This window comes from Lactuca serriola, chromosome 6, assembly GCF_051521515.1.
Source record: "Lactuca serriola cultivar US96UC23 chromosome 6, Lser_US96UC23_V15, whole genome shotgun sequence".
Lineage (NCBI taxonomy): Eukaryota > Viridiplantae > Streptophyta > Magnoliopsida > Asterales > Asteraceae > Lactuca > Lactuca serriola.
The window spans coordinates 123,193,751-123,212,608 of record NC_136413.1 but is presented as its reverse complement, the minus strand read 5'-3'; the positions used below and the strand labels follow the sequence as shown (position 1 = coordinate 123,212,608).

The 18,858-nt window shown below is 35.9% G+C and overlaps 1 protein-coding gene across 1 annotated transcript; it reads right to left on the bottom strand.

Annotated features, from left to right (window-relative positions):
- Positions 1 to 18,006: 18,006 nt before the first annotated feature.
- Positions 18,007 to 18,420, bottom strand: LOC145060106 (putative mitochondrial protein AtMg00820). The gene has a single exon (XM_079007830.1). It carries the CDS (start codon positions 18,418 to 18,420, stop codon positions 18,007 to 18,009), a length of 414 nt encoding a protein of 137 aa, XP_078863956.1.
- Between the last annotated feature and the right edge of the window lie 438 nt (positions 18,421 to 18,858).

Here is an 18,858-nt window from a genome sequence, read left to right as displayed (position 1 = left end):
TGTTCCAGTCAAGTCTGGCTAGAGCAGTCAAGACTGAATAGAGAAATCAACAAAGTACTTCAAGTATTAAATATGGAGCTATGAGTATAATCAAGGTAAAGACAATAAATGAACAAGTAGATTGTTTGAAAGAGTTTGATTTGAGAGAAAAGTGAAAGTGGAGTAAATTCGAATATAACTATCTTTGGAGCAACAATTCGTCAGCTTTTCTTGTCATTAAACACTCCTTATATAGGAAAAGGAGATACAACGTACAGACCAAAATACATACAAAGGACTGGATAAATGGTTTACATTTGACACTTTGATTATCCAACTTGACAAAATAACTTAGTCCTATGTAAGGTTACATCAAACAAAAGACAAGAATAATTAATGCACAGACGGATACACTATCTCGGAACATCTCTTCACTTCGAACCACAAACTCCACTCCGGACTTCCACCATCATCTCGTACCATAAACGCTTCGGACATAAGCCTAACTTCGTAACTACAAAGGTTAAAGATTGATAGAGGTTCACTTTTAGGTTCCAACAATCTCCCCCTAAGTGAACTTACCAATCATGTCAACTTAGTTCGATTCTTCCTTGATGAACACATACGCCCGGTACAACCAATCTCTGACTTTAATGTACCACTGTAGATGGCTTATAAACTTGGCCTTTCACATGTTCTGGTGCCTCAGACTTGGATGCACGATTTATAAACTTCTTAAGCACCTTGGTGGGAACCAAATATTTATCAAGGACTCGGAAGAAGTCCTTCTCGTTGGTTTTCCTTTGAAGATACACAAACGCTAACACTGGTTCGTCAATTAGTCCCTCTGCCAGTATCTCATCTTCTGATAGCTTGAAGTCAATCTTTGCTAAGTATTTCTCGGTTCCAAACAGATGGGGCAATTCAACTTCGCACCGGGAAAATTCACCTACATAATCTTTGAGAAAATTGAAAGCAGCATGGTATGCTGCCATGCTAAGATCATCGACTTGGTGTGTTCTGAAGTATGCAACAACTGTCAGGATGTCGTTTGGATTGAGTGTAGGGAAGTCGGCGTCAGTGATGGTTTTTTTTGTTGGTTTGTTTCGGAAGATGTGGTATCGGAACAGCACACAATTCAGTTCAAATTTGGTTAAAATTTTCCTTCCGAACTCGGAAATCTTGGTGATCCTTTCGGAGACCATACTTCTTTTTGAGGAAGTACGTTCTTGGTGTAAAAGGTCTTCAATATTTCACATTCAGTGCCGATGATCATTTGTGGATCATCTTCTGGGTGGAGAGGAGAAAGTCCTAACATCGGATTACGATTGCCTTTGAGAGCTTGGATCATGATGCTTTCCTCAAGAGCATGATTAATTTCTTCCTGGGACCAACAAGTTTTCTCTTTTAATGGAGTTTCAGAGCAGGTGAATTCCGATATGGGCTTCTTCCATTTGTCTTGCTATTTGTTGAGGGCGGAGAGGATGTATTGCATGTTTTCGTTAATAGCTAATTTTGGAGGAGAGGAAGGCAGGGGCTTTTCTAGAATATCATCCGGCTTCTGAGGTGGAGAGACTTCATCGATAGGAACAATCCTTGATGACGGAATTGAAGGGAGAATTGATTGAGTAGCTTGGAAGGCATCAATTGTTAACTTTGTTTTTGTCTTTTAGCCATTTCCCTTCTTCTTTGAAGAACATCAGCCAAGGTTGATGGCCATGAGAAAGCAGACCATATGCGTTGTTCTTCCTCAAAGAGCACTTTGGCAGGAAACTTTTTTTGAGGCTAGAATCCCTATGATGGCATTGGAGATGTACTTATCTTCATCATCATCATCAATGTCATTTGGAGAACCTGAAAGAACTTGCAAGGAATCATCAGAGTTTTCATCTCGGAGTCAGAACTCTGAGACAAGTTTCCAGGGTTGAGTTCTCTAGCTAGGTCCTTCTACCCCTCTTGCAACAGAAGACCCGTCAACCGGTGCAAGCAATGAAGACTCCTTGAGCTCTGCGAATTTGTCAAATACCTTCTGAAAGCTGGTATTGAGTTGGATAGTCAATGCATCATAGGCGTCAGTAGTAGGAGCCTAAGCCTTAAGGTGATCAAACAGTTGGCCAAGAATTGAGAGCATCGCATCAAATTTGTGGTTTGGAACATCCACAATGTTCCAACACGCCCGAAGAAGCTTGATAAGAACATGTTACTTATCAGGTTCATTTCATCTTTCTTTCGTATCTCCTTCTCTAGTCTTTGAATTTGTTTCTCGTGGTTGATATGTGTTTGTTTGATGAGTTCGTTTGTGGCACCGACTAAGTCATCATGAACATTTAGCATTTTGGTGATGGTATCGAGATAGTGATCGAGAGAGGCATCATACTTTTGTTCTACCTCCTCAATGGTGTGATTGAGTCGGAGAGAAATCAGTTGATCAAGTTGGGCTTCCCATTCTGTAGTTGTGGGTTCGGACTCGTTGGTTTTAGACAAGGAGATGAGGATTGCATGGATGTAATCCAATCAACATGTTCTAATGCTTCTTTGATGGATTTGGTTTCAACCATTGAGATGAATGCCGAGAAATGACATTCATTTTGAACACTTGTGGCAGATCGAGTTTGTACACCGACACTTGGATTTCCAGTAACTTGGTTTGGAGGATGGTCCTTGGTCCATATATGTAATCTCAAAATCTCTTGTGCAACGGAGGATCCTATATCAACAATGGGGTTGTGTTTCTCTCGCTGAATAGTTTAAACTTGTGGATGATGCTCCCCCTGAATTTTTGAGCCGAATAGGTTGACATTGTCTTCAGGTGGGAAATCGAAGAAATTTGCATCATCATCATTGTTGATCGGATTAGAGTGAAATTCAGTAGTTGCATCATGGAATCTTTCCACATTTGATTCAAGGGAGGGTTGACCATTTTCCCCCTCAACCTGTGAAGGTTGAAATGGTTCGGAATCAAATGGAAGAAAGGTTGGTGTTGGACCTGAAACTAGGAGCTGTAGAGGATAACGTTTTCCTTGATTGAGATTCCGAATGAAGAGTTGTTTCTGAGGGTCCGAAAAAGATTTCAAAGTCAACTTCCTGAATTATTTGAAGGTTCAGACATTCTGGTGGAGGAGCATCAGACTCTAGGATGTGAGTTGTAACATGGGTTGGGCTAGAATTCTGAACGAAATTGTCATCAAATGTGACATCAAAGTTTTCTTTTAAAACTCGAGTACGTCGATCAAGAACTCGATAAGTCGTTGATTTTGCTGAGTAATGAAGAAAAATTGCTTCATCAGCTTTGGGTTGAAACTTTGTAAGCTGATCACGGTTGTTTTTTATGAAGCATCGACATCCAAAAACATGAAGAACAGAGATACTTGGCTTTCGACCGTTCATTGCTTCGTACAGTGTCATGTTGAGGCGTCGATTGATAATACTTCTATTCTAAGTGAACGGTGCAGTTGAGACAGCTTCAACTCGAAGATAGAATGGAAGATTGGTAAAGTTAAGCATGGATCGTGCAGCTTTAACAAGTGTTATGTTGCGTCGTTCGACTACACCGTTCTGTTGCGGAGTGTATGGAGCAGAGAAGTTGTGGTCAATACCTTTCTCAGTGAGGAAGTTCTCGATTGTGCCAATTGGTGAACTCTGTACCATTATCACTTCGGATTAACCTTACTGGAAGTTTGATGAGAGGGTCAATTCCTTTGATGAAGTTGATGAGTTCGGAGGCGGTTTCTGACTTGAGCCTTAGGCAGAAGACCCAGGTGAACCTAGTAAAATCATCCACAATCACAAGAATGTATTTTTTGTGATGTAGACTCTCTACTGTTAAGGGTCCACATAATTCAATATGCAGGAGTTCTAACGGGATGGCCCTTCTTTGATTTCTTTCCACACTCACACGCAGCACATAAATGATCATTTTTGAACTTGAGTAGTGGTAAACCACTTACCATTTCACTAGAAACAAGATTATTCATATATCAAAAGTTTAGATGAGCAAGCCTTCTATGCCATAACAAACTGACATCGGGAGCAGCTTTTGAGAGTAAGCAGAGCTGGGGCTTGCCAATGATCATGTTGATGTCAAGAGGATACATGTTCTTGTTGTGATTTGACTTGATAAAACATTCCTTCCGGTATTCTGTCATGATGTAGTTGTGTTTCTTGAAGAACTCAACTCATCGATTCGAATCAGTGAGTTGAGCTACACTTATCAAATTATGTTTTAAATCAGCTACATATGCCACGTTTGAAATGGAGAAATTGCCATTTATAAAGATAACATAACCTCTAATCTGAGAGTTGGAGTTATTTCCATATGTCATGTAGCCAACATTTAGTGAAAGTTTGAGATCTCGCAGAAAGTCCTTCTTGCCCATCATGTGCATGCAGCAAGCACTATGAATATACCATATTGTTTCTTTCTTCGAAGCACATAGTGCCAGGAAAATTAGTGATTTGTGGAGTTTTTAGGCTCCGAGTTAGGTTTTGGGACAAGGACATGGGTTTTGGACTTGGGTTGTGACTTTTGAGCAATAGTAGTTTTAGAGGGTTTATTATGATATTCTTTTGGGAACAAACAGAAAGACATTGTCCTTTCATCTATCCAATAATCATACTCAATGACACGAGGTTTCAGAACAACTTTTCTTGGATCAGCAGCTTCTGAAGCAATGTGAATCACTGTGTCATTCGGAGTTGCAGTTTCATTTTTCAGATTTTTCACTTTCCATACAAGATTTTGTTTTGAAGATTTTTTCGAAACTGTTTTCATAAAAGATCGTTTTTTGTTTGATGATACACTTGATTTTGAAATATGTTCAGGTTTGAAAATTGTACCATTGGATTTGGCTATAAAAACATATGAAACAGTCCGAGAAGAGTTACTTCTGACAGATTGAGTATCTACGATGGGCTTTTTCGAGGTGGGGTTGACCTCTTTCTTATGTTCCAACTGACTGGGAGGATTAGATGGCTTTTTGAGAATCTTACTTGGTGTGAAAGTTTTGTGACACCTAGTTTGTGGATTGGCAGTCCGAGATACCCTCTTTTTGGAGTTCTCAAGGAATCTAGAGTTTTGTCTTCACTTAATTTCCTTTTTGAGAACATATTTCCTATTTAACATGGGTTTCTTTTTTGAGTTGAAAGAGGACTTGGAAGTTTGACCAACATAAGGGTTTTTAAACACAGGTTTGATTGGCACAAGTTTGGTTTTGGAGACCACTCGTGAATCAGACTCACATGAATTCGATGAATTATCCACGTCACTATTTGATGATGCCCAAATAAACTCAAAATTATCAGGTTCAGTTGTCTTCGGATAGATTTCTTCAACAACGCATTTTTTAGAAGGACTGTGATTCGGAGTTTGAACGACAATGCTTGGAATGATAGAGTGGGATTCTGAGGTCCAATTCAAGTCCATGTTTGTCAAAGGCGGAAGAGGCGTGGAATCGGGACACTTGACAACTATAGGCTGAAGCTCAGGAATCAATGATGAAAATTTATCAGAAGTCTCGGGAAGGGGTGACAGGGGTGTCCGAATGTTTGATGTTTGGAACATCTCTCATAAAAGTTAGGTTTTGCAACTCCTTCAAGGGACGAGCAATAGGTTTCGGAAACTCGCTTCCGAGACCACCAGCTTTTGACCAAGGATGACGAAAATTGTGAGTCATTTGTTCATTTTCTTCAAAAATGTTAATGGAGTTATGCAAAGCATCTATTTTAGCATTGAGACGTTTGTTTCCAGAAATTAAAACATTTCTTTCAGAATAAGTGATTTTACATTTGTCTTTAAGATTGATACATTCATCTTTTGACATTACAATTTCTCGTTCTAAAGACTCTATTTTCAACTTCTTATACTCGAAACGTAACCTAAGACGACTTAGTTCACTATCTTTTTCTCACTGGCTTCTATGGCTGACTCATAGGCTTTGTAAATGATGTTCATATCTGATTGGATCTGAGTTAGATAGGGTTCATAAAGAGATAAATCAAAATTATTGTCTGTAATCATAAATTTTACCTGTCGAATGATGCTTCTACTAGGTGGATCGTTGTTAGCCATGTAGCAGTAGTTGGGGTCAGCATCTTCATAATCTCCCTCTGATCCAGATGACTAGTACCCTTCTCCACATTTAATTGTTTGTCTAGCCACAAGACACATGTTTATACCCGTACTTATGTCATCATCATCTCCAGAAGATCAATACCCTTCCACGTCTCTTGATACAATGATAACAAATGTCTTTTCACTCTCTACCAATTCTTGAGCTCGGAGTGCATAATAAGTAGAGTCCTTGATCTTGGGTTTATGTGGGACTTCGGATAAGCAGTCTTTGGCAAAATGGTTCGCATGACCACATTTGTGACACAATCTTGGGTTTGTCTGACTTCGGAGTCTTTGAAGATTCTGAGGTGTGGTTTGGTGTAGGAAGGTTAGGTTTATAAGTTGGAAGATTTTCGAATGGTTTGTTGAATGGTTGAGGATTATTTTGATGAGGAGCATGGAAACGGTTGTGATATGGTTTATTAAAAGGAGGATTGTATTTCATGGAAAGCAAGTCAAACTCCTGTTGAAAGCAGATTTCGGAGTCCATTTCTTCAGTATTGAGGTCACCATTCAATTGATCGTTGTTGTTTGTTGGAACAGGTAAGGCTAGAGGTGAGGATTGAACACGTGGGATATATGGAACAGTAGTTGTGAAGGGGTCTGAGACAGTGAGGTTTGGAATCTGAGGATCATAAGAACTAACAAGAGTTAAAGGACTTCATGTGAGTTCTCGTAGGGTTTGTGCAACATTTGATTCATGACCTTGAAGTTCATCGAACAGTTGGTAGAGCTTCAGCTTTTTCAGAGATCCATTACTCTGAAGATACGACTTCACATTTCCCAATCCCTTTCCGAGGTTGTTAATGAACTTGAGGTTGTATTCAAGTGAGGTTCATACTATCCTATAAGTTGTCATATTGTTGACGACGATTCGGTATCTGTTTGAGTCATAGGCAACATATTCACCAGGAGTTCTAGTGATGGTGTTGAACTCGTTGACGACTGAGGTTTGACGTTTGTCCTTCATGTTCTCTAATCCCTCGAACAGGTCTTGTAGTGTGTCCCAAATCTCTTTACCAGATTTAGACAGTTTAATGTGCTCAAATAGAGAAGGAGGAACACCAAACACCATTTCCGAAAAGGCAACTTGATCTGCATGTAGCATTTCGATGTCATCATCAATGAGAGGTGTCTGACGATGTTCATCTTGTTTCGTGAGAGGTGCAACAACATCGCTAACAATTGTTCGAACTGGAACATGTGGACCTTCTTTAACGGATCTCCAAATATCTTCACCTTTTTATTTACCAAGTAAAATTCTTTCCATTCTGACTTTCCAATGATCATACTCTTCAACAACTAGCAATGGGGCATGAAAAGGGAAACTCACGCTATTTGCTACTTGCATTGAATATATTTGTTGAGAATTAGAAGCAGTTGAGATATCTTGAGAAAAAGTGGTATATAGAAGAACTTTTATCCTGAACACAGAAATGATCGAAATACCAGGGTAATCTCGAATCAACTATAATTCGTTCTTATGGATTCAAAGGACAGCCACTCGAGCTCTAATACCAATTGTGAGAATAAAGATACGATGCGCAGGGACAAGGTTTGAAAACTCAAACCTTGAATTAATTCTTAAGATCAATGTCTACTTATAACTATATGTTCCAGTCAAGTCTGGCTAGACTAGTCGAGACTGAATAGAGAAATTAACAAAGTACTTCAAGTATTAAATATGGAATAATGAGTATAATCAAGGTCAAGACAATAAATGAACAAGTAGAATGTTTGAAAGAGTTTGATTTAAGAGAAAAGTGAAAGTGAAGTAAATTAGATTATAAATATCTTTGGAGCAACAATTCGTCTGCTTTTCTTTTCATTAAACACTCCTTATATAGGAAAAGGATATACAACGTACAGACCGAAATAAATACAAAGGACTGGATAAATGAGTTACATCTGACACTCTGATTATCCAACTTGACAAAATAACTTAGTCCTATGTAAGGTTACATCAAACAAAAGACAAGAATAAATAATACACAGACGGATACACTATCTCGGAACATCTCTTCACTTCGAACCACAAACTCCACCCCATACTTCAACCACCATCTCGTACCATAACCACTTCGGACGTAAGCCTAACTTCGGAACTATAAAGGTTAGAGATTGCTAGAGGTTCACTTTCAGGTTCCAACGGGGGCCCTGCCTGGTACACATATAAGCATATAAACATATAATCATACGAACACATGCGATAATCAACATGATAATAGCATACAATACAGTCATCGAGCCCCGTCCGGCATCAGGCCTTGCCATATAAGCATACCAACACATAACATGTGCAAAAGTCACACATACATTTAGCATCCTAACATAATAAACCATGGGCCGACATTGGTGCCTTCGACCCGCTAAACACAGTGATGAAACTCACCTCGATCCCCTGGTAATTAAATAACTACTCGGATTGCTAAAACGGATAACCTCACACCAACTAACAATAAATACAATCTTAATCGATAATTATCCCAATAACCCAAAATCGGAGGTCCACTCCATAAACCAACTTCCTAAAGGGTAAAAGACCATTTACCCTTTTCTTACTTGTTCCATACTCAAGGTCCAGCCCAAATGCATAAAAGCCCAAAATCCACAATGGTCCAAGGCCCAAAAAATCGATCCATTGGGCTTCTGTGAGAACGTCTGGCATTCGCCCTAAGACGCCTGGCATCCAAACGCTCAGCGTTCTTGTGCAAATGCCTGGCATTTGCTTGCTGGCTCCCAACTTCTCATTCAATGACTTAACGGCTTAAGATATTATGACCAAACTTCATATCCAATGTTATTGAAATGTCTAAATCCATAAAGTTGCTAGCTTTATGGCCATGCATGGCTACAATGAGCCCAACACCAAGATCCTAACTAAAAGTCCACTAAAAGGCTCCAAAACTCTGGCATGAATGATTATGATGATCCAAGATCATATTTTTATGATTCTAGACTCATTATTAAGCTTAAAAGGACACTTCATACCTCTGGAGCATTCCAAACTCAAAAAGATCAAGTCTTTGGGACAAAAAGAACATAAACTCTCCCTAATTTAGGATCTAACAAATGAGACATCAAGATCTGAAACTTTATACCTCAAAATGATGCTCCAAGATGTCAAGAGTCCAGATCCACAAGCTAGAGAGCAAACACAATAATCCAGAGATCTTCCTTCTCTTATCAAGAACACTAAATGATACCGAAAAGATGAACCGAGGCTTCAAACTCTCATACACACTTAAGGTTTTCGAAATGAGGATGGAGGTTGGAGTGGTGAAGGGTTTTGAGGCCATAATATTCTTTAAATAGGATGTAAACCACTAAAATTAGGGTTTGGTCTCTGCGTGCAAACGCCTGACATCCATTATAGAACACCTGGCGTTTGAACGTCGAGCGTTCTATGCCAAACGCCTGTCATTTGGACCAAAGAACCAAAATGAAAATCATGGTGTTACAATACTCTTTCCTCAAACACAATCACTGCCTCCACCTCTCTACTACGGATGAGCAGTGGAAAAAGCTACCCGTTTTCGGAACCGGAACTACCTTGGAACCATCGGTTGTGGAACCGGAACCGGCTTAAGCGGTTCCGATTCGGTTCTCATTTTTCGGAACCACTAACCGTTTGGTAGTCATCGGAACCGATTTGTGTATGTGTGTGTGTGTCTATATATATATATATATATATATATATATATATATATATATATATATATATATATATATATATATATATATATATATATATATATATATATATATATATTGGTAAAAGTTAATTTGAGACGGACATAATATAATGAAAATTTCTAATATTCTATCGTTTATAAAAATATAATATGCATAATATTCTGACATTATATATATTTAGAATATTTTAGTCTAAAATGTGTTTAAATTTTGTTTTAAAATATTAGAATATTACACATATTATATTTTTATCAACAGTAGAATATTAGAATTTTTTACTAGATAAAGATGGTCTCGTGGTCTTACAAAATTAAGTCTGTCTCAAATAAATTTAACCATATATATATATATATATATATTTGAAAAGTTCAATAGATAACTATTATTAATATTTGAACCAATCCGAAACATCAAAATTTAAAGTTATCAACGACAAAAAGAATGGTTGTAGAGTTTTAAAATGGACGCGAGTATAATAATTATATCAAATTCACTTCTTCTTTTCTAATTTAATTTCTTTTACGCCATGTTTTTTTATCGAATACAAACTGAATATATCAATGTTCATAATTTTCCGTCATCTTTCCATAAAGATTCATATTAATATATAAAATATGATTTTTTTTTTCAAAAAAACTCATTTTATTTTCTTTGTTTTTTGAAAAGTTGAAGACTGTTTTTTTTATCGAAAATAATTAATAAATATATTAAAATTCATATATATATATATATATATATATATATATATATATATATATTACTTTTTAAACATAGATTAATATTTATATAAAAATAACATTTTTTTCTCAAATAGAAAAAGAGAAATTAAATATTCTCCTATTTTTTGTTCCTACGTATACTCCTACCCAATGAAATGGTGACATGTGTAACATTTAATGCTCATTTAATGAGATTTTATGATATTTTAGGATACTAATATGACACATGTTATCATTTAAATGAATAAGAGGATTGGTAGGATCAAAAGGTAGTAAGATATTTAATTTCTCATAGAAAAAATAACATCACATGGGGGTAACGAACGCAATTGGCTATGTTTGACATTTACGTTAGGTGTTGAGAGTGATTGCATTTATGAAAATGTATTTGACTTATTTTGTTTCTATTTAAAGGTGATGGCCAAATCCAACTACTTTATAAATAACAAAAAAAATACCCAATCCAAAAAAAGTATTAATATATTTTCCTAGTTTGAAGATATATTTGTTATTTTCTTCGTGTACTTTAATACTCTAAAAATATCCATGTGAAATGCATCTTTTTATGAGATTAGTTTAAATCCTGAAATTTTTGGATTGATGGTCATTTTGAGATACTTTTGTTGGCTATATGATGCTTATAAATATTGAAATGACTATAATACCTTTCAATATTTATTTTTTACTTTTCTTTCACTTCTTTTAAATCTAATAATCATTTATTTATTTATTAAAAAATAAAAGGGACCTTCCTCTCTCTCTCTCACACACACACAACCTGAAAACATATTATTTTTTTAGAACCAAATCAAATTCAAAAACCCATATGGTGAGATGTTTGTTTTTGTCAAGAAAAACCTGCAAATTGAACCCAGAAAAAACTAAACATCTGAAATTTAGGGATGAAGAGAGGCTTTTGATGAAGCATCTGACACCATTAAGAGGGGGGGGGGTGGCAATGAAGATTTCAGGTGGGTGGACGGTAGTGACGATAGGTGGCTTCTATGTATACGGACACCATCATTATCATATATAAGAACACCATGATCAACCATTAGAGAACAATGACTTAATTACAAGAAATAAACTTACGTTCAGGATCTCCGATCTCCACGTCCTGAACTCAAAACCTAAATCCATCTTAATCTAATTCAAAAAGAGTAATTGAAATAAAAGTCCATCACCTTCAATCATTGACCCACACAAATCCATTTATTAAATCAATTTCGAAAAAAATAATGCAAAAAAAACATCGGGAGAAGAAAAAGATGAAGCTAATCACTAGGGAGGAGAAGAAACCATATCTAGCTTCTATTTCTTCCAACGGGTCAAAGGATAAATGAGAGACACCCAAACACAAATTAGGAGAAACAATGAAGACAAAAATAATGGTGGTGGTGTCGTTTAATATCATTCACCGGGGAGACGAAAGGAATATGGCACGTCGGCGATAGTGAGAGCGACGGTGGTAGCGAGAATAGTGGAATCATTAGTCGGTGGGGATTCAACTTTCATTGTGTTTGTAGCACCACCGGAAATCGAGCAACATTGGCGATTTGGTTGTAGCTCCACTAGAACCTCAAAATTGGGTGTGTTCCTTGCTGGAAATCGGAGAAGATGAGACAGGTGACCAAAGAAGAAGGAGGTGAGTGTTGCGGATGAAGATTTGTTTCGGGTATGTTCATGATTTTTTTGGGACAACCAAACACATGGAGAGAGAGAGAGAGAGAGGGCCCCTTATTTTTTATTTAAAAAAAATGAAAGAAAAATGCAAAATAAATATAGCAAGGGTATTATAGTTATTTCAATATTCGGAGGGACCATACACATAACGAAAATAACTTAAAAAGACCAACAATCCAGATAAGACTGGGGACCATATACATAACGAAAATAATTTAAAAAGACCAACAATCCAGAAAAGACTGGATTTAAACAATAACCTAGAAAAAATTCATACCATAATAATGCCGATTTTTGCAATTTTGTCTATTTATCATAAATGTTCAATCATTAAAATGTTCATATTGTAATGATGTAAATATCAAAACAACATTGCTATATGTCTTAAGTCCTATTGCATGGGAACTTAATAAAGAGACAGATTGGAATGATTTTTTGTAATGATTTTGAAGGTTTCTTTGTTACGTATGAGACGAAAGAAGAAGATATTTTTGTCAGGCCTTTGCCCTTTGGTGCTTCATGGAATTCATATTGCTGTGAGGACTTGTTTTTTTTTTCATAAAAAGCCCTTTTTTTCGGGTTATTCTATGTACACTACTTGAATTCTATTTAGCCTATGTAATTGAATTGATGCGTTAATTTTATTCTCAAACCTTTAATTTTGCTAAACCATCCATCATGAAAAGATTTTTGGTTATAACCTTTGTATATAAAAAGTTTTAATTTTTATTCGTTTTTAATTATCAAGGTTTTAAATGGCATGAAACCTGAAATGTAGCAGATCCTTAAGTCTTACGAGTCATGGTGAATCTCAAAAAACATGATTTAAGACGACAATTTTATAAACAAAAAAAATCACATAATTATTGATCTATAGCAAACATGTTAATTGTTTTGAAGAATTACATCAACATCTAATAACAAAAAAGTTAATATAAATGGGTCCATCTCTGGCCATGAAAAAGAAAAAGAAAACATGTCTAGAAAAAACTCATGCCAAAATGAGTTTTGGCGCGTCATAATGCGCATTAGCATGCGTAATGCCTAATATCATCACCATGAATATTTTTGTGATCGTTTCCACACATTGGTGGAGTTGAAAACAAGAATAACTTGACTTAAATTTCAATTTTTAAGCGAATTTGTTCCAAAACTTGTGATTTTTAGCCCTATAAAATCAAATAAAAAAAATATTTAGATATCTTAAAGTATTTTTTTCTATGTATTTTTATTGATTTTCTAGGTTTTAGGGTTTCCAAACATTTATGAATTTTCTATTGATTTGCCCCCTCCCCCATATATATATATATATATATATATATATATATATATATATATATATATATATATATATATATATATAACGATTACAATTGGATATCCTGAAATATTGGATCTGGAAGTTGTAAAACATATGAAAGATAACGAGTTATCTATTCTTCTTTTGACTTATCGGATAACCCTTCTGTTTACATTCCCCTCAATCTTAACTGTTACAAGATTAAGATTATACTTCATCCAATCCAGCATGTCACGAGTAACTTGTTTGGTAAAACAATCAACTATCTGATCATTACTGGAGATAAAACGAACATCAAGAGCCCCCATTGCCACCTTTTCTCTAACAAAGTGAAAATCGACTTCAATGTGTTTAGTTCTGGCATGGAACACAGGATTAACTATTAGGTAGGTGGCACCTAAATTATCACACCACAAAACTGGTGGCCTTGTTTGGCAAACTCCAAGGTCATTGAGTGATGATTGCACCCATATTACTTCATATGTACCATTAGCCAACACCTTATATTCTACCTCTATACTTGAACGAGATACTGTAGGTTGTTTGCGAGAACTCCATAAGACCAAATTTTGACTGAAGAACACAACAAAACCTCCAGTATACTTGTGACAATCTAAGCAACCAGCCCAATATGGATCTATAAAGACACTAAGCAGTGTAGAATTTGATTTTTGAATATTAAGTCAGTGGTAACCGTGCCTTTTATATACCTGAGTATCCATTTCCCTTCCTCCCAATGAATGTCTGTAGGTTTGGAGAGATACTAAAAAACCTTGTTGACTGCAAACGAAATATCAGGTCGAGTTAATGTAAGGTATTGTAAACCTCCAACCATGCTCCTATACTTGAAGGCATCATCATCAATCATACGTTTACCATAATCCTTCGCAAGTTTATCTGTGACAAACATGGGGTTTTCTACTGAAGGTTGGTATTGATTGGACACACTTCAAGTATAAATAACAAAAACAAACTAATCCAAGAAAATAAAGAACAAAAAGTAAATAACAAAAGGAGTTCTCCAAATTGTCTTTCACCAAGAAATGGTTTTTTTCACCAAGAAAACCGGTTATCACAAAGATGGTCACCAAGATGAACTCAACATTAGGGTTTACCCTAATGTTGATTATATACTAATCAATACAAGTATATCCCTTGATTGAAGGGTTTATATCTTATTTATACTAAGAACTGATCCTTATCACAAGGATATCGAATCTGTTATCCATTCTATACATATTTGTATCATTACCTAATATACAAAAGATTACATATAGTAACTAATTGTGCATTGATGTTGATAGGCTTGATATATTGACGCTGATGGTGATATAGACGCTGACGTTAACAGTTAGCGTGTACAGTGTTTGACTCATCAGATCATAAGGTGTGACCTTACATTATTCCCTATCTGATGATGTCAAAACTAATCTTCGATGAATTCTTCAGCTCATGCTTCCCATGAGATTAAGATTGGAATTTTAAATTCTTCAGCTTTAACAAATGCTCCCCATGATAAGGTAAATGACTTACCATTTTTGATTCTCAAACAATGGAGGCAACATTTATAAATTGCAGTGGATGGTGAATCGATGATGAGATGAGAATGTTGATGTCAGCTTAACTCCCCGTTAAATTTATTTTCTTTTCTTTAGATCAACAAGATTTAGTAGTTTCTTTAGCTTTAGCAAGATTCTACCCCTTTTTAACATTAACAAAAAATACGGGTTTAGATGAGGAAACCAGAGTATCAGAATTGCAACTAACAATCTAGTAAGATTGTGATGTCTCCTGATAGTACATGCTTGAACTACCATTCATTGACATAGTATTGCGAGACCTCATCAATGTGTGGTTTCATATGTTGACTCATTAATAACTTTTATTATAAGAAAAAAAGGCATGAGTGGTATGATGTGTGTAATACATTCCAGTATTAAATGTACCCATCGGCAAAGAGTGTCAAAGTTTTATCAGTGTATGGCTAATACGATGAATCGTTAACTTCTTAATAGAAGAATTGTTCGGAAAGAGTGGGTTGGTGTGTGTAATATATCACGGACAATGGTATACCCACCCACATAGAATTTTCGAATTCTCATCAGCGCCTGGCTTTATACGTTGAATCATAAAATTCTAAAAAAGAATATATTGAAAGAATGGTTTGATGCATGTGATAAGTTGTGGTGTTCTAGCTTAACCATCGTCATAGATTTTTCAATCTCTCATCAACGTATGGTACATTATGCTGAATCATAAAGCTTTAAAGAAGAATATAAGGGCAAGAATGGGTTGGTGCGTGTGATAGCCTACGATACATAGACTAACCATTGTCATAGAGTTTCAAACTTTTATCAGTGTGTGGTATATCACAGTGAATCGTCAAGTTTTATTAAGATAAAGGAAAGAATGGATTGTTTCAGTCACGTTGAGGTGGAATCAAGGTGAATCATAAACGGTGTTAACTCATTAAAAAGAAGTGTTTTAACTTTCGTATCATAGAGTTAAGTTGCAGTCTAGAACTTCATAATTCACCATCAATTCATTTAATATGGTACATGACAAATTAATAAATAATATAAGAATAAAACAAAAGAGTTAGTCAAACAAAGAAAAAGAGTATACAACCTTCTTAGAGGCCCTCTACATAGCCTTTTCAAAAGAATCAAAAAGGCAGAAAATATTTTGCGTAGTATCATCAAAGATAAATCTTTTGAAATAACTACTCATTAATTAATTTCCTTTCTTCGAGATAAGTACCCTTCCAGTATAGTTATAAAAGGAAATACAAGCAAAGATAAACACATCAAAATACAATACAACTCACTAGAAACTAAGAGTAATGAAGTCATTTATCATTGAAACATTGCAGATGGATGTCAAGCTTCATATTCATCAAGAGCAAGAAGGAAGCATAAAATAGTCTTTGTAACCAATGAGTTAACTGGCTCAAATCCATGAAACCATCATGTTGTCAAGATCAACATGAGGGGATTCGAGGATTTATCGGATTATGATTCAGTAGATGAAAACAAGACCACCAGTTTATGGATGGCTCAAATCCATAATAGTGAGTGGAGGAGAAAGAGGGTATGCACAAGAATAAGATTACATGATGTCACTCTTTTTTCTCAACACCAAGATCATTCAAAACTTTATGGATGGCTCCAGCTTTTGCAAACTCTGGAGGAAGAATGTGTAGATCAATATTAGATAAGGCTGAAAGATAGATAAAAGAGAGAAAATAGAATACTTGTAAATACTAGAATCAAAGCTTAAGAAAACTATGTAACAAAATCTGTAAACATAATAAAATCAACATTTGTTTCTGTGTTTTTAGAAAGCAGGCATAAGCAATGTTAAATCAAACGAGTTAGAACACAATTAAGTCATTGAAAGTATGTTAAGATCTGCAATTAATTTGTTTAGAGTCTTCTTGTCTAATGCCTTGGTGAAAATGTCAGCCAGTTGAATAGTGGATGGAATGTAGAACAACTACACTTTTTCCATTTGAACGATGTCCAAGATAAATTAATGACATATATCAATGTGTTTGGTCTTTGAGTGTCGCACTGAATTATGTATCGTCTGAATGGTACTGGTGTTGTCACAACATATGGGAGTCTTTGAAAAGTTTAGACCATAATCCAAGAGTTGATTTTGAATCCATAGAATCTGAGCACAACACCTTCCAACAACTACATATTCAGCTCTAGTGGTATAACAAGCCATTGATGTCTGCTTCTTACTAGTCTAGCTTACCATTCTATTTCCAAGAATTTGAACCCCTCCTGAAGTACTTTTGCGATCAATTCCACATCTACCATGATCAGAGTCAGTGTATCCCACCAGCTTGAACTTACTATCATGAGGATACCGTAACCCAAGATTAGGTGTATAATTTAAGTAGAGAAAGATCCTTTTACAGCGAGAAGATGAGATTCCTTAGGACAGGTTTAATAACGAGCACACAATATAATAACAAACATAATGTCAGGGCGACTGGAAGTAAGATAGAGTAGAGAGCCTATCATTCCTCGATACAGAGTTGCATTCACATCAGCTCCATTTGGATCAGTGCCAATAGACGCTCATGAGGACATCAGACTCTTTGTCGGCTTGCAATCAGAGAAACCATACTTCTTCAGCATGTATGCAATATATTTAGCTTGACAAACAAAAATTACATCAGTTAGTTGTTTAACCTTCAAAACCAAATAGAAAGTTAGTTCACCCATCATGCTCATCTCAAAATTCTAGGCCATGATCTCCGTGAATTCTGTGCTTAGCTTTTCATCAATGGATCCGAAAATGATATCGTCAACATACACTTGAGCAAGAATGATGTGAGATCCTAAGTGATTGATGAGTAAAGTGTTGTCAATCTTTCCTCGTTTTTATCCACTTGCAAGAATATAGCTTGCCAATATGTCATACCATGCTCTAGGTGCATGCTTTAAGCCATTGACAACTTTATCAAGACGATACGTATGATTTGGAAACTCTTCACTTTGAAACCCTTAAGGTTTCTTTAGAAAAACTTCTTGAAGATCTCCATGTAAGAAGGTTGTCTTGACATCTATTTGATAGACTTTAAAGTTCTTAAATGAAGCTAAGGCAAGAAATAGATGAATTGCTTCAAGTATAGCAACATGAGCAAATGTTTCATCATATTCAAACCCTTCCAGCTGACATAAACCTTGAGCCACAAGTCTAGCTTTGTTTCTTATGACGATACCATCTTCACCCATCTTGTTCCTGAACACCCAGCAAGTGCCAATGATAGTTTTTTCTCGACGCTTGGGAATAAGTGTCCACACATGATGAAGTTCAAATTTATTCAGCACATCCTGCATCGCCTTGATCCAGTCAGCTTCTTTCAGGGCGTCAGCGACATTATTTTGTTCAATCAACGAGACAAAATTCACCAACATGCAGAAGTTGTTGTTGACTCTGCTACGAGTGAGAATCCCACAATTTACATCTCCAATGATTTGAAATTTTGGATAATCTCGAAGAATTATTGGATTAGAACTTTCATTTGTATTACTTTAAGAAGAGTCTTCCTGATTAGATGGGTCAGCTTCTTCAGAGAGGACAAAGCTGATCTTTAGAGATAGGTTGTGAGCTGATGATTTTATCAACATTTGGAACAATAGACTCCATGTCATTTGGCAAGAAATCAATAAAAGGGTTTGAAGGACTGTAAGTAAGTTCATTCAAAATTGATGAGGTATGATCAAATCGATCATGAATAAATGAGTCTTCATCGAAAGTGACATGAGTTGTTTCCTCAATAAATTGCCTTGAAAGATTGAATACCCTGAAAGCCTTGGACACACTTGAGTAGCCTAGAAACACTCCTTCATCAG

Bases quoted from the DNA above. Each gene is read 5' to 3' on its own strand.
- LOC145060106 (XM_079007830.1), bottom strand. From the start codon at position 18,420: ATGTTGGTGAATTTTGTCTCGTTGATTGAACAAAATAATGTCGCTGAC.